General features: G+C 33.6%; 1 protein-coding gene across 4 annotated transcripts in view; it reads right to left on the bottom strand.

The window, feature by feature from the left end:
• The window catches only part of LOC112044142 (fasciclin-2), a 172,675-nt gene extending 156,417 nt beyond the window's left edge, over positions 1-16,258 (bottom strand). For all 4 annotated transcript variants that reach the window (XM_052886195.1, XM_052886196.1, XM_052886197.1 and 1 more), the window contains exon 1: positions 15,807-16,258. In XM_052886195.1, the coding sequence (XP_052742155.1) occupies positions 15,807-15,873 (67 nt within the window). In that variant the 5' untranslated portion in view covers positions 15,874-16,258. The remainder of the gene's footprint in view (positions 1-15,806) is intronic.
• Between the last annotated feature and the right edge of the window lie 368 nt (positions 16,259-16,626).

Below are 16,626 nucleotides of genomic sequence, written 5' to 3'. Positions count from 1 at the left end.
TAAAAACATTTTATTCATCTTACACCAACAACTCAATCTACCCAAATCCTCTTGTAGCAATTTTATGTCTGTTTCACTCCGAACAACTCTCGTTAATTTTAGGTCATCTGCAAATAGGCTTACATTACTGTTTTTAAATATTTTGGATATATCATTAATAAAAACATTGAAAAAGAGAGGCCCTAAATTGGATCCTTGTGGTACCCCTGATAGAGCTATAAACATTCCTGATTTAAATCCATTGATTACCACAACCGACTTTCTGTTAGCTAGATATGATTTACTCCACATTAACAAAGTGCCTGAGATACCATGAGCATGGAGCTTGGACAGTAACAGACTGTGATTTACCTTGTCAAAAGCCTTTGAGAAATCAGTATAAATAGCATCCATTTGGTAACCATTATCTAAGCATTCAGCAATATTTGTTACATGCAGTAGTAAATTAGTGTTTGTGGAGCGTTGGCACATAAAACCATGCTGCTTGTCACTGATGTATTTTTTCAAGTGATAATACATGTGCTGGTAAACTAATGCTTCAAAGGCTTTTGCCATGGTCGATATAATGGAAATAGGGCGATGCGATAATTCTTAACATCGTTTTGTTTACCAGACTTGTGAATAGGAACTACTCTAGTTTCTTTCCAAACATCAGGAAACTGACCATCTCTCAGGGACCTGCTAAATATCATACAAAGTGGTAAAGATAGTGGCCACGCGCATTTAATTAAAAATATTGGGGGTATGTTGTCAGGGCCAGCTCCTTTATACTGGTCAAGTCTCTTTAATTTTTTAAAAATAGTTGAGCGGGATATATTAAGATTATCTATTTCATCACAGTCATTGAGATTTACCAAACTTGATTCGTTTTTATCTTCTGTATTATCATATTCATATACTGAGGAAAAGTGAGTCGCAAATAATTCACATATAGACTTAGCGTTACTTGCTTTTTTATCATTCAAGGTCATAACTGAAGGGTAAGCGCTATTTTTATTCCGAATATTTTTCAGATGAGTCCAGAAATACCTCGGATTTTTTCCTATTGCCATTTCTATTTTATTTATATATTCATTATAACAGATTGTTATCAATCTATCACAGTCTTTACGTAGGTATTGGAATTCTAACAATTCTAACGGGTTCTTATATTTTTTTACCTTTTCATGATATTTATGTTTTAATTTAATAAGTTTTATTAAGTGAGAGGAAAACCAGACAGGATAAGTACTACGTTTGTGTTTGCTTATGGGAACATGTGTACATACAATATTACGTAGAATTTGATAGAATTCTGCAACCATTGCATTTATATCATTGCACATAGCAAATTCATCTATCCACGATATTGTGTTTAATTTGCTAATAATCTTTAAATAGTCTGCTTTATAAAAGTTCAGAGTACTCCTAGATTCATTCACATTTTTAGACTCCGTAATATTTTGGGATATTGTGATTTCTAAAGGGGGGTGGTACTTATCCACCTTTCTAATGGGATATTTACATTTGCTTACCTTTATATCTTCATTCGTTAATATTAAATCAAGAATTTTATTTTTGTGGTTATATAAGTCAAAGCGAACCTTGACCCGGACCGCTATTATTTTACTAAAAGTGAAATGTGTAATTCTTACGAAAATCTATTTTATACAAAATAAAGAAACTCAGCTAAAATAGAAATTCACTTTATTCTGTATCCCGTAAGTACTTATTTAAAATCGCCACAAAATAACAGTTGGTCTTGTAAAGGGTTTCTCTGTTCAAAATTTGAGATTTTAAGTGCCAGGACTTAGCTTGCGAGTTGTTTAATCATTTAATTAATTAATTACTTATAAATAAACACAGCAAGCACAATCAGATTTTAAGTAAGAAAGTAGGTAATTCATTATGAAAGGCGACATTTAGCAAATAAAACAGTTAGCAAATAAAAACAACTTTTTTTAATTTATTACATAAAATTGATAATTTTGAAATAACCCCGAATGCCATGAAATGATTAATTACACTCTCGATAAAGTCATCAATATTCTCTTTCAGTGCACTTTCATTTGAGACCCCACTCCAGTATATTTGCACACATTGGTTATTCTTCCCCACTTTCATCCCCCAGAACTTTTCAACGGCTCAAACGATTTTCATCAAACATATCTAAGAACACTCGCCCGTAAGTCACCTTCTGTACCTACAAACTAAATTGAAATCGCTGCATCCATTCGGAAGTTATGGTGCCAGAGACAGACAGACAGACACGTCAAACTTAAATTTTTTAGTGGTAAAAACAACTCAAAGCAGAATCATCATTGCAGCGTTCAAGTATCTACTTCCTACTTCCGACCTCTCCAAGCAATAATTCCCTAGTATGATTCCTATGACGTCATCGTATAAACCGGCATTGGCCATTCGCCAAGTGATAACCACTCCAGCCAGGCTTAACCCGAATGCGAGTTTAATGACCTTTCAAGATTTCTGAATCTTTCAGTGCTTTCGATAAGTGTAATATCTTTCAAGTACTTCTATTATAAACTTTGCAACTTAATTTAAACTTTACCACGCTTGGTTTACAGTTTTAATTCATTCGGTCGTCGCATTCAAAAGATATTTGGTTCCGCCATTTCTAGGAGCTTGTAATTAACTTAAGTAGGTTTTGCTTTTTAATCTATAGTAAAAAGAGTCATTATTATTAGAAGTTACTATATCACCTCTTCGTCTCATCATTAAGTTACCCATTTTTAACCCACTGTTGAGCACGAGTCTCCTCTCATTGAGAATGGTTAGGCTGACACAATGGAAATCGTAATGATGAATGTCATCATTATCATTAACAGTTGATGGACGTCCACTGATGGACATAGGCCTCTTGAATAGAGTTCCATACACCACGGTCTCGAGCCGCCAGCGTCTTTAGTCCACCTAGTGGGTACCAACGACCTTAGGACCCCAACGTCCATCGACTCTTCGAACTATATGCCCTGCTCATTGCCACTTCAGCTTCGCGAAGTCTAAAGTTACAAAATCAAACATTATCATCCTAAGCTCAACTACCTGCATTGCAATAGTGTGGTGGGTTTAGCACCATATCCTCTCTTCTATAGAAGGGAATTCTATGCCTTACCATATAGGAGAAGGGCCCAGTCCACCTTTCATGTAATCTTAAGTTAGTGTAGGTACAATACGATTTTTCATACTTTCACTTTCTTTTTACAACTCTTGTATATTATTTTAATTTAATAACAATTATACATAATAAACACGTTTGGGATAAAGACTGTTTCTGGTACATAATTCAAAATAGTATTTTATATGAATATCATATTTTTAAAAAATATTAAGATAACATTCCACAAATATAACACGACGGCCTCCGTGGCGCAGTGGTATGCGCGGTGGATTTACAAGACGGAGGTCCTGGGTTCGATCCCCGGCTAGGTCGATTGAGCTCGGTCTAGCTGGTGGGAGGCTTTCGGCCGTGGCTAGTTACCACCTTACCGACAAAGACGTACCGCCAAGCGATTAAGCGTGTCAGTACGATGTCGTGTAGAAACCGAAAGGGGTGTGGATTTTCATCCTCCTCATACCAAGTTAGCTCGCTTCCATCTTAGATTGCATCATCACTTACCATCAGGTGAGATTGTAGTCAAGGGCTAACTTGTGAAGAATAAAAAAAAAACACCAGATTCTCACTAGTCCACATAATACTTGCACAAGATACGTTATCAAAGATTCAAAGAAGCAAAACATTATGTACATTTGAGACAACGTCACGAGACGTGCGTTCACGCGTTGAAAAGCGTCAAGAGACCCGTACGCACAAAAGGATGACCTTTGCCATATAATGAGATATTAATAGACTACATACATTGGCCTTACGAGCCACGAGGATGTTGTATACCATAAAGGAGCTATCTTTACGCATTATAATGATAAAAGAGACTTGCTTATTGATATTCACATTTGGTTACAGTACTAAAAAGAGGATGGAAATGTTTACGCAGGGCATATTCAATTGGATTTTACAATGTTTCTTTGTTGTTAAGATAAGATTTTCATATCAGGGATACTAAAATCAACGACATAATTAATAATAATGAATTATCGCACATTCTTATAGGTAATTAGGTAGGTATATATTAGGCAAGTAAGTATAACATATGTCTGATTTCTTTAGCGTATGCCACAGTTCTATCGTTGAAATTGATGGCTCTAAGCTCTATATCCCATTTTTCTTTAATAGAAATTAATCTTTTTAATTGGTCATGACAATTTTGATGACATAATTTTACAATCATCATTATCATTAACAGGATCCCAGCATGGACAATCTTATTTTATCTTACTTTTAATCGCTAAATAAAAAATAAACGTTCCCATAGAAAATTTCTTAATCGAATTATTCGGCTTTGAAAAATTCTCTACCTTTTTTGTTTTATACTAAACAGTTACCCTGACTAATTTAAATCCAAAAAGTAGAGATAATCCTAAAGTAGCCAAAAACTAATCATCAAAACGAAAATCTATACCTTCTAATAATAAAGAGGTAAAGTTTGTGGAATGCTAGGGATAATCTCTGGATCTAATAAACCGATTTCGAAAATTATTTTACCACTAGAAAACCATGTTATTTCTGAGTTTGATAGACTATATTATCTCCGTATTCTCACGGAACGGTAACTACGCGGGTAAAAACGCAAGGCGTCGGTTAGATTATTCATCATCATCATCATCATTAACCCATAGTCGGCTCACTGCTGAGCTCGAGTCTCCTCTTAGAATGCGAGGGATTAGGCCAATAGTCCACCACGTTGGCCCAATGCGGATTGGCAGACTTCACACACGCAGAGAATTAAGAAAATTCTCTGGTGTGCAGGTTTCCTCACGATGTTTTCCGATATTTAATTTCTTAAAATGCACACAACTGAAAAGTTGGAGGTGCATGCCCTGGACTGGATTCGAACCTACGCGATAGCGTACAGAGGCTATCACGGTTTTTCGGTTAAATTATTATAAATTTAAATCTATTGATAGTTTTCGAGTTTCAGCAAGGCTAAAAAACCGTTGTTTAACAAATTATTATTACAAAACTTATACAACAAACACATTATTGTAATTTAAAACAGAACAGCACGTCAAGGTCCACGTACGGCGGTCGACAATCCGGTCGCAGTCGACACACTCTGTTTGCTGCGATGCATACGAAGCCCGTTGCTTGCCGTTTTGTGAAACTCGGACGTGTGAGGTAAATGATCACTTGTACACTTACTACTTGCACGTGTAATTAGACCTTTGTGTAATTTTAGTAAGACGCTCTTCAATTGCGCCCTTATTTTTTTTTTGTAACGTAAGATTAAATTAAATTAAATAAGGGTAAATTTGGCGTAAAGTCAAATTAAATGGAATGAAATTAATTATTAAATAAAATCATTTTACAATTGTGCTGAAGACCGTAAAGTTAGAGTAAAAATCTGTATTCAGAATCCTCGATTTTTGTTGTCTAGCGATTGGATATATGTTATCTTGAATTATGCCTTAGAAAATATAAAGAAATTACACTTTATTCTTGGACGATTGGGGTTCTGGATTTTTTTAATTAGCTATTTCCTAAAGCCACCATGATCTTAACACTATTATTTACCGCGATTCAAAAGAAGACCGTTGCTTGCCGTTTTGTAAAACTCGGACGTGTGAGGTAAATGATCACTTGTACAATTACTACTTACACGTGCAATTAGACCTTTGTGTAATTGTAGTAAGACGCTCTTATTTAATGAAATTTTGTTACATTATAAGAGCTAAATATTAATATTTATTCATAAAAGTATAATTTTTAACGGTGTTATTAGTAGAGTTGCGTCGAAGCTAAGTGTGGCGACTGGTGTTATGATTATCATATTATGCCGAATAACATATAAAAAACCAAGTTAACGCCCACGATTTCGTCCGCCCTTAGACCTCTTTATTCCGGCTCTATGCAAAATCCTTTCTCGGCGGAGATTTACTTACGATTAACTACCTCCCTGCTAAATTTCGTCTTTGTGAGTCAAACGGTTTTCAATATTTCATAATAAGTGACTTGTCGCTTTTTATTTATATAATTACTTACGCTTTATTTGGACGATTGAGAATCAGAACCTGTAGCCATGTGGCACGCCAATTCTCTTTCTACAACCGCTAACGTTTCGAAAACTAAAAAAAAAATATGGGAATGACAGATCCGATCGATAACTTGATAACCTGACCGTCGTTTGTTCGTCGTTGAACGTGATTGTCTATAGCACATGACATTCCCAAACATTTTGAACTAGCAATTTCTTAAAGATACCATGGTCTAAACACCATAATTAACTATCGGACTTACTCATGGTAAGCGCATGGTCTGACAACTCAATAAATAGTAATCAGTAGTAGAAGCAATAGTTTTTGCAATTTATCGTCGGATATTAAGGCGTATACTTAGTTAGAGTCTAGTTACTAGTTTTCCCTCATGATGTAAATTTTCTCTTTTACTTTCGTTTCTTCGTACTCAAATTATTATAAGAAACAAAATCAAATCTATGATATCAGATTTCAATAGACGTCTGTGTAGTATCGTTAAAATAATCGATATCAGAATGTACGTTTAGTATTTTGCTATTGCAATTGGTTTTTGATTGAAACAGTAAGCATAACAAAATACGAAATTCACGACCAATGTTTTTGTACCAAGGTCTCTGTGATGATTTGCTCAAATATTCCACAATAGTGTTCTACTTTCATCATTGGATTCGATGAATTTTGCAAGAACAACAAACAGTAGTTTTGATTACCCGAAAATAAATGAAATTTGATTAAAATCTCCTTTTAAATGCCACAAAGGTTTACAGACAATATCCGTTCCAAGTGCTTATACTTTCTAACATCAAAATAAAAAAAAATGATTTTGACGCGAATCATTAAAAGGTTACATACCAAATTGCAAAATTTTCTCCTTTTTTAAAGTCGCTGAAATGGTAGCAGATTACAGTGCTCAGTTCTACATACAAACGATGCTAGACACTTCAAATTTCAAACTAGGGTCTAATTGCAACTTGAATCTCATTCGCATTTGGGTCAGATTGCAAATCGATCCGACAAAGCACGAGAATATGCTATTCCATCGGACAGAACTTTGTATTAAGTAGATACTCTTTGCTGAAAAAAAATATAAAACGCTATAGTTGCCCTTACGATTTTAAAAAGTTCCCCTCGATTTCTCCAGGATCCTATCATCAGATCCTGAAATGGTAACAATGGGAGGAGTACCTCAGGAGTGTACCCTTTCAAACAAAAAAAGAATTTTTCAAATCAGTCTAGGCGTCTTCGAGTAATGAGGTAACAAATGTGGTAGTAAATGAGGGAAATTTTGTTATGCTTGTCTTGTCTTGTCAACAAATAAATAAATAAACTATAACTGACTATTATTAACCTCCGACGCAAAAAAAGGGTGTTATAAGTTTGATGTGTCTGTCTTTCTGTATGTGTGTGAAATTGAAGTGATTTCAATTTGTTTTTTTTTATATTAAAGGTGACTTATGTGCGAGTATTCTTAGACATGTTTGATGGAAATAAATTAAGCCGTTTAAAAGTTCTGGGGTTTGAATAACCGAATGTTTGCAAATATACTCTAGTGGGGTCTCAAATGAAAGCGCACTGAAAGACAAAATTATTGGTGGTGGTAAAATTGGTACATAGAAATCCGATTGTTTATATTGGAATAAAAATAAACAATTTTCTTTTTATTCAAATTATCCAGCTCACATATGATGTCAAAAAGAACTTCTGGCATACAAGTCTTTATTCTAGATAATTTCATGGCCTACGGGGGTTTTTAAAAGTTTTAAATTTTATGTTGTTTTCTTATTTGCTCATTAACATTAACAGTCATATCTATTTAGTATCAAGTATCAATTTAGTATTTAACAATGTGACACACATGTGTACAATTTTAGTATGTAGAAGTATGATAACTACTTGGTAAAAAAAGAGCTTCAGCAGAAGAAACCATTATTATTAGCACTGCCCTAGTATTCAATTAGATTCACATTAGATGTAGCAGTTAATGAACTGACTCTCCTAACCTAATTGGCTACGTGCCTAGCTAACTGCAGACAATCCTAGTGTATTGTAAATATATAAATATTCTTGCCAATTGAACTCACTTGATTCTTTTTGAACTATTGATATAGGTATTTGAAATTGAATATCCTGTAAATACTTTATCATGACGTAATCATAAACAGCTGACCATTGTCCAATGCCAAACAGCATCATTGCCTTAATAAGTATCTTGTGCTTCTTTTTCTTAAACAGATGACTTAGTATTTAGACTCATTAAAACCTAGCATTTTCTTATAACAAGCAACTGTACTCGATAAGGGGTAGGTTACGGTAGGGTAGGATAGGGGTAGGACTACAGTTTTGTAAGGTGGGAATAGGGAAGAAATGCACATAAGTCAAAGCGAAGCTAGACCGGGTCCGCTAGGACCATATAAGTAGGGTACATACTTATAAATCTGTTACCTTTATAAGATAAAAGGCAAGATTTATGTGTTTCTTTTTCACTTCCATTTCTGGAAACGAATTAACATCCAACAACAATTTCTGGACTGCCCGAAAAATTTCGACTGCCATTCTTTGCCATCGCATGAATTCTCAATCAGTAATGCCAGATAATTGTAGTTCTTCAAGGTTCTACAAAAGGAATGGCTGACAGTGAAAAGGGAGGAAATTCGCGACGCACATATCCAGACCGGTTTGAAGTAGAGACAGTGGCGCCACCGGTTTTTAAGGCTTTGAGTACGTGAACTCAGGTATTATTCGAGTGCATACTGAGGCATCGTCAGTCTATATGGATCCACTCTCAAAAATCTTTATACAGTCGTGACTAGCGATATAGTTCGATTCATCTTAACATGTCGTGAGAGTCTTTAGTTTAATTGACACAGTACTTTATTTAATTTCCAATATATATATATATATATATATATATATATATATATATATATATATATAGCGTTCCTTGATAAATGGGTTATCTAACACTGAAAGAATTTTTCAAATCGAACCAGTAGTACCTGAGATTAGCGCGTTCAATCAAACAAACAAACAAACTCCTCAGCTATTCCTATTTATATATGTTAAAAAGCAATCCAGCTCCTATTTATATATGTTAAAAAGCAATGCTGTTTTATGTAGACCAGACCTAAGCAATGCAGATATAGAAGCAACTTCCATTTATAATGAGGAAACGGAAACGTGGATAGAAATGTATAGAAAAAACATTAACATCCCATCGGATGTCGATGTTGAGGATAGAAATATTAATGAGAAGAAAAAGCTCAAAGTAGACCACTTGTATAATAGGAACGACTAACTTGTCGCTTGGCAGACCACCCGTTAGAAAGCGACATGTATTGTGATCGGTTTATGAAATAGATTGTAACAGTTAACAGATAATAACTGACACTTTTAATGCGAATTTGTTCTTTTATTTAACTCTAATATCTGTCTTCTTTATTCTTTACAACTTAGCTCTTGACTACAATCTCATCTTATGGTAAGTGATGATGAAGAAGAAGAAGAAGAAATATACTTTATTGTAAATTAAAAACAAAAATAATCAATAACTTATAATAACACTTAGAAACTAATGTACAAATGGCGGTCTTATCGCTAAAGAGCGATCTCTTGATGCAGTCTAAGATTCAATCTTAGCGGGCTAACTTGTTAGGAGGAGGATGAAAATCCACACGCCGTTCGGTTTCTACACGACATCGTACCGGAAGGCTAAATCGCTTAGCGGTACGTCTTTGTCGGATTGTCGGTAGGGTGGTAACTAGCAATGGCCGAAGCCTCCCACCAACCAAAATATTTAATAGAAATGACTATATATATGCTTAGCACAGCCTAATGGAGCTGGTCATGTTGCATAGGAATGTAGCTTATGGTGGCAATATATTATGCCAATATAATATAGAAGTTGACAGGTATTTTTTATTGTACGCTAAAGCTTATTGAAAAAAAAATTAACAAATTAACTTAAAATTATATTACAATATGTTTTAGATTTTAATTTATTTATTTATTTATTTATTAAGTTTGCTAGCGACTTTTACATATTTTTACACATACAAAAAAATCAACTTATGAACTAACATGCTTAGCGTATGCAAAATCGTATTAAAGCAAACATTGCTTGCAAAACCACTTTCATCTAATATTTTACAAAACAAAATACTTATATTTTACAACTTAAATATAAATCTAAAGTATCCTAATTAAAAGCAAAAAAGAAAAAAATAAATATGTACTTCTGTATCTAAAACTATATAATCAAAAATTAATAAAAAAAACTAAACAATAAATAGTAAAAAAAATGCAAGGAAACTAATAAAACAAGCCAGTCATACTTAGCTAACCAGGTTACTAATGATTAACCTGCGAAATGTGTTTGGCGAATTTGAATTGACATCCAGTGAACCACTAAGCTTATTATACAATTTACATAGCCGAGGGAAGATGGAGTTGGCGCCGAAAACTGTCCTGGTGTGAGGTGGAAAAAGTGGAGTAATAGCAGATCGCGGATATCTATATGGCACTCTAAAATTTATTTTACCTAATAACTCAGGGCAGTCTAACTTATTTCTTAGCAGTTTATATAAGAATATTAGGTCTAACAAATCCCGTCTTTGTTCGAGGGTTATCATTTTTTTTATTCATGTCAGCTTTGAGAGCTTTTTCTTTATTTAATTAGTGATCTACATTTGCATCCATTACAACTAAATATTATAAATATGTTATCAATAAGTTGATCAAGTAATGTAACATTTGAATACTAATTATTATATCATACAACACAAGTATAACAAATTCTTCGCGAAATAAATACATTATTTTATCTTTGATTTATTCACAAGCTATTTGGTTGGGGACTACCTGATCTAAATGATAGCACTTATCTAATCTATGACGATATAGATTGCTACGCTACGGTTTAGCAATGCTCTACAATTCATATTACGAACGCACTGCAACACCAGTTTTTATGCGTGCTCAATCTTAGTAACTTTTAAGACGTAATTTTGAATGGTTAAAAGTGTTACATTTTAGATTGTTTCGAAGAAAACGTAGTCTAATTAAACAGCTCTAAGCACAATTATTTCTCATCAAATTGGTTTGAAATCATATTAGATATGGTTGCATCAGAATCAAGAAAACTTTATCTTATATTTACAAAAAAATGTAATTTGAGTGAATTTATAAAATGTTCTGGTCTTAATTTTTTTTTATTTATTAAAAAACAATATTACTTAGCATTGTGTTTGAACTTTAGCTTAGTCGGTGTAAGGAATGTTATGTTTACAAGACAGACATGGGTTCTCTCAGATTTTAGTCTAGACTCGTGACCGTGGAGCTATTGACATTCATTCAGAAATATCCGTAGTTCCGCTAATTGTTTAAAAGTTCATCGATAATATCTATTACCTCACTGACTAAAATGTCAAGGCCAAACAATAGACGGTAGATATAAAAAATAAAAATGCTTGCTATTAGATTTTTAATTTTTTTATGCAACAATTTTATTTAAATTAAACTATCTAACTAGATTTCGTTGTTTATATTATAAAGAAAAAAGATCTGATTGTTTGTTTGTAATGAATAAGTTCCGAAACTACTGAACCGATTTGAAAAATTCTTTCACTGTTTGGAAGCTATATTAACCCCGACTAGTGTAGGCTATATTTGATTCTACGAGAACGGAAACTACGCGGGTGAATTGACAATTCAAAATGAATTCAAAATGATACCTTACGAATAAACTCATTGAGGCCCTTCTTATTTTCAAGTCAACACTTTGATGTTCCATTCAAGATACGGAACTATAAAGGTGAAGAACTAAGCAAATTATGCATTTTTGACAACTTTAAAAAATTAAGTATGTCAGTAAATGAAAAAATATCTTATTGGATTTCACAGACCGATATAAAATTTTCAAAAGTCAAAAGTTTTTGGGAGGTACTATTAAATATGATCTCACGTATGTATGTCTCATAATGTCTACGTGTTAACGAGTTACCTCGTAGTTCACGTGTGATTCATCGGTGTGACCCACATCACGCCTTTCTTTACGGGTAGTATTTAGATGAAACGCCGCGATTGCTATGACCTGCACTTACAGACGTGTGAAGAAAGGCATTTCCTTTACGCTTACCGCCTCACGTAAAAAAAAAACGTTAGCTATGCTTAAATTGTCTCTTTAATTGTTTTAACTGTTTGAAATTTTTGATAAAACTTTATATTACCGCCGCGTACTAAGCATGATTTATTGTGTGGTTGTATGTTCCTTAGGAAACTTTTTATTCTTGCGCAGTATTCATTCCATGTTTTAATTAAACCTTTTTACTTTTTGAATCAGGTACCTAAATCTGTTTTTTTTAATTACCTTTTCTTTGGCATGCAAAATTGTTTTGGCGTTATGTGTAATTTGATATGAAATATACTTAGTATTTTTTTGGTTATTTTCAATCAGGCAACATATGATCTTAAACTATTTAGCAATACTTGCGTGTTTGTTTGAGCTCCGAATAATGATTTATTGGCTTCCAAGTAATATTGAAAATAGCTGCTTTGAATAAACTAAACAGAATAGCGGATATTAGTTTAAATTTGTAACGCATTAGCACTGTTTGAGTAAACATCAGATTTCACAGGCTGCCTGTACTGATTGATGTACGGCACATAGTATTAAGTACATTTTTGGGTTTTATTATTTAAATCGGTTGATTTATTTATTTAAAAGAAAAAAATAGTAGCTTAGTTGATAACCTGCGACCCTTTGTTAGCTACAAAACTCTTATATGACTCTCATATGTAGAAGTTTCTTGAATTAAAAAAAATAATATTCAAATATTATCCTTTTAAAATACTTGCTCATAACATAAGCTTATTGCTATTACCGTAATAATAATTAAAACTGCAGTTAAGATAGAAGCGTGTTAACTAGCACAGATATATAGTTAAGATAATGATCATCAACATGTAAAGTTCAAAACCATAACCACGGAAGTTCTAGATAATATTGGTAATAACAAAGTTCTGGACTATAATCTGTAGTGGCGATGACCTTAAAGAGGCGTCTACATGCCATTATGACAATTTCACATTTAACACGCTTAAACGACGAGGATAATGACACGGCAGATGTGGTAGATTTGTGTAAATTGTTTGGAATGCGTATGTAGATTGAGAAGTTAATAGAGGCAGTCTGTAGATACATGTACGTGCATGTCATATAGAGTACTGTATAGGCAAGAATTGAACAGCCTAAAAATATTTTAAGATTACAACTTTGTACTATTTGTTTGTCTATATTATTAAAAACCCCGATGAGCTTATCCAAATAAAAAAGAAATTTAGTAGATCGCTGGAAAAATAGCTGAACTACCAAACATTCATATGTTTTCGCCAATCTTTCCAATCATACATCAAATACTCAAAGTCTTAAAGAAGGATTACAGAAAAGTCCGTGCCACTTTAGAATCTAGCTACACGGATTACAGTGAGAACAGACTATACAGTTGAATACAGTGAGAACAGACTATTGTACCAAAATATTGTGACTATACTTCAAGAGATCTTGAAGTGCATAAAGAACAACTTGTCACTGTCTCCATTGATAAAAATTATATCAAAACCGTTGCGTACTTTGGATGAAGTAAGCAGTGAACTAAACAGTTTCTTTTATTTTGTTTTATAATTATGGAATTGAAAAGTGTTAAAAAGCCAGAGGAGCGATTTAAAAGTAATAGATTAATAGAGCAATCGGAAAGCTGTTAGGACAATTTTGATCAATTTCCGTTCAATCAAAGTAAGTAGCGAAATTTTTCACTGCACGAAAAAGTTATTGACCTAAATTGAAGACGTGTTTTTTTACAGTTATAATATAAAAAATAATGTCAAGTCACTTCAATTTCGGCGAAATAGCAATTATACTTCTGTAGATCACGAGCAATACGATCGAACATTTTACGGTAATTTACGCTACGTTAAAGCAAAGCTTAGTATACACACGACGAAACAAAATATTACTATTTTTAAAATAAATAATTAATTTTATATTTTTCGTCATTTAGAATGAAAGTTATTTAAAAAAACCCTACGTAAAATTTTAAGACAACTTCTCACGCAAACTGCCGATGAGTCAACTAATAATTTGTTTCCAAATTCAATTAAGATTCGTCAAATCAGCATAGTCTGAGTAATCAGCAGTCTTTTGGTAGCAACTCTACTACATCCGGTAGACATACTATACATACTTGTACGTCTTTTGAACTGGTACACTCTGGAGTCTAAGGGGTAACTAACCGAAAAGCGTGTGGATTTTCATCCTACTCCTAAAAAATTAGCCCACTTCCATCTCCTGCATCACTAACCATCAGATGAGATTGTAGTTGAGGGCTAATTTGTAGAAGTAAAAGAGCTGGTTAGAAACTTTGTGAACTTCAAAGTAAGACGTGCAAATCCTGAGTTCTATTTATCTTAGCCCTTACAATATCTGGATAAAATTATTAATTTCCTTTCCTAACACAAATTAGCTACATGCATTTATCTATATAAATACAGTTGTAATCGTTATCGGAAATTTATCAGCTCGAACCAATTTACGATTCAGTGATTGATTTAAATACTTACCACTTATATAGTGTAATGGACAAGAAAGAGTTATTCTAAGAACGTTGTTAGACAATGTCTCACTCGTACTAACTAATATTTCTGAAAGCTATTCGACTTTCGGGTGCAGTTGTCAATCTTAGCTGTTAATCTTGAATAAATCACGCAACTATGGTTGGGCATATCTGCATCGTCAATTAAAATTAGGAGAAGAGGACGGAGGAGGAGAGGAAGGTCTACATGAATTTGACAGATAGTTATTTATCCGATTTTATAGGTAGAGTTGAAGAAGTAACTCGAATCTCCAACGGATAGGCAGAGTGCTTTGTCACAAAATTTCCATCTGATCGATTCGCCGCCGATGCGGTGAGAAAGCAACGCATGGATGCACCCAGAATTAATGTGGCAGAATACTCAGTTGTTCTAGGAATGATGACTTCCAGCGAAATTTTACCTTGACATTTTGCAGATAGCATTGCAGCATTTTCATGTTATAATATTTTCATATTTCCGCATGAAGTGTCTGTTTTGTAATAGTCAATAAGTGATTTTAGTGTAAGTTTTATCTGTAATATATTTAGTTTGAATTCAGAATAGGTTCTATCTTGACTTTATTTTTTATTGCAATAATATCATACCGTAGATTAATACTAATGTAGACAGGTACATCAGATACCTATTATAAGACTTCTAAATGATTTACCAAACTAACGAGCGTTGACTTGCTTGCCTCGAATAACGACAGCCTATGCAAAGTTAATGTCCTGATAACCTTAACCTAAATTATTCTTAAAACTATCAATTCTAAAATAACATAATTTGATTTATTTTACTATGAATATGAATAAAAAATAATAAAATACAAAGAATGGAAAAATATTAACGCTAGTTGCTATTAAAGTAACTTTAGAATTATAAACATAACCTCTAAACAGGTTGAGTAATCAATGAAATGAATCATATTGTTATCTCACGTGTATTGGCCTCATATGAACTGATAAAGAAAATAAAGAATAAAACATGTATTTTCGGTTTTATTTAACACAACAGGAAGGAAAGCCTCCAATCTAATAAGAAACTCGTGAAAGGACAACGTTATTCAATACTTTTATAAACTAAGTTACCTGTTATAGTGGCTAACAAAACCGCCAAAGCCGCCACACCTATCGCTCTTGCCCGGTGGGACCTCATTGTGTCTCTTTTCAACACGCGACTCAAATGTGTTCTTATAAACAAGAGCAAAAGAACATCAAATTCAAACTCTGCGTCTTCAACGGTATTTTGTCTTTTGTTTTAAAACAATAAACAATTTCACTCGAGTTTTTGTATCACCTACGCGCCGCGGAATTAATTATAAAGAAATACACAAACTTCACTCAAAAATGTTTTTCAACTTTTTGAAACTCGTTCAAAAGTAATCCTTTAAGTGTTCCACTTGAGTTCATTATGATATTTAACTGATATGCGACATGAGAAGGAATCCGATGCGTAAAACTTGTTTCGTTAAGTAAATTCGGGAGTAACGCAACGCGGGCATACGTCCGCCCTCAACAAGCACGGAAGAATTACTGTTCGGCTTCGACGATCGGCGCTCGACACTCGCTTCGCTTCGCACTTCGAACTTCGCCCGTTTGCGAAACGCGATATAAGAGCCGTGAGGCCGTGACGAGCGTTCATGGAACTACAGTTCAACTTGTAGAGAACATCGGTCGTTCGTTGGCTTGATAACTATGCGTGACGCGAGGATCAAAACTAGTCCCTTCGTTGTTTATTATTTATGGACCAAAGATTGAAGAACGTAAGGAATTTCAAGGCAACGTAAAGGATTTGCTTTTTTATTTGATTTAGGTACTTACGTACTGATTCATGGTATGGTATGCTTCTATTATTTAAAAATATATCTAGGTATAAAAGTGGTTATTAGTTTTCACATATTTTTTTACA

The sequence above is a fragment of the Bicyclus anynana genome, chromosome 16, assembly GCF_947172395.1.
Source record: "Bicyclus anynana chromosome 16, ilBicAnyn1.1, whole genome shotgun sequence".
In the NCBI taxonomy this organism is placed as follows: Eukaryota; Metazoa; Arthropoda; class Insecta; order Lepidoptera; family Nymphalidae; genus Bicyclus; species Bicyclus anynana.
This window is presented reverse-complemented; position numbering and strand designations above follow the sequence as displayed.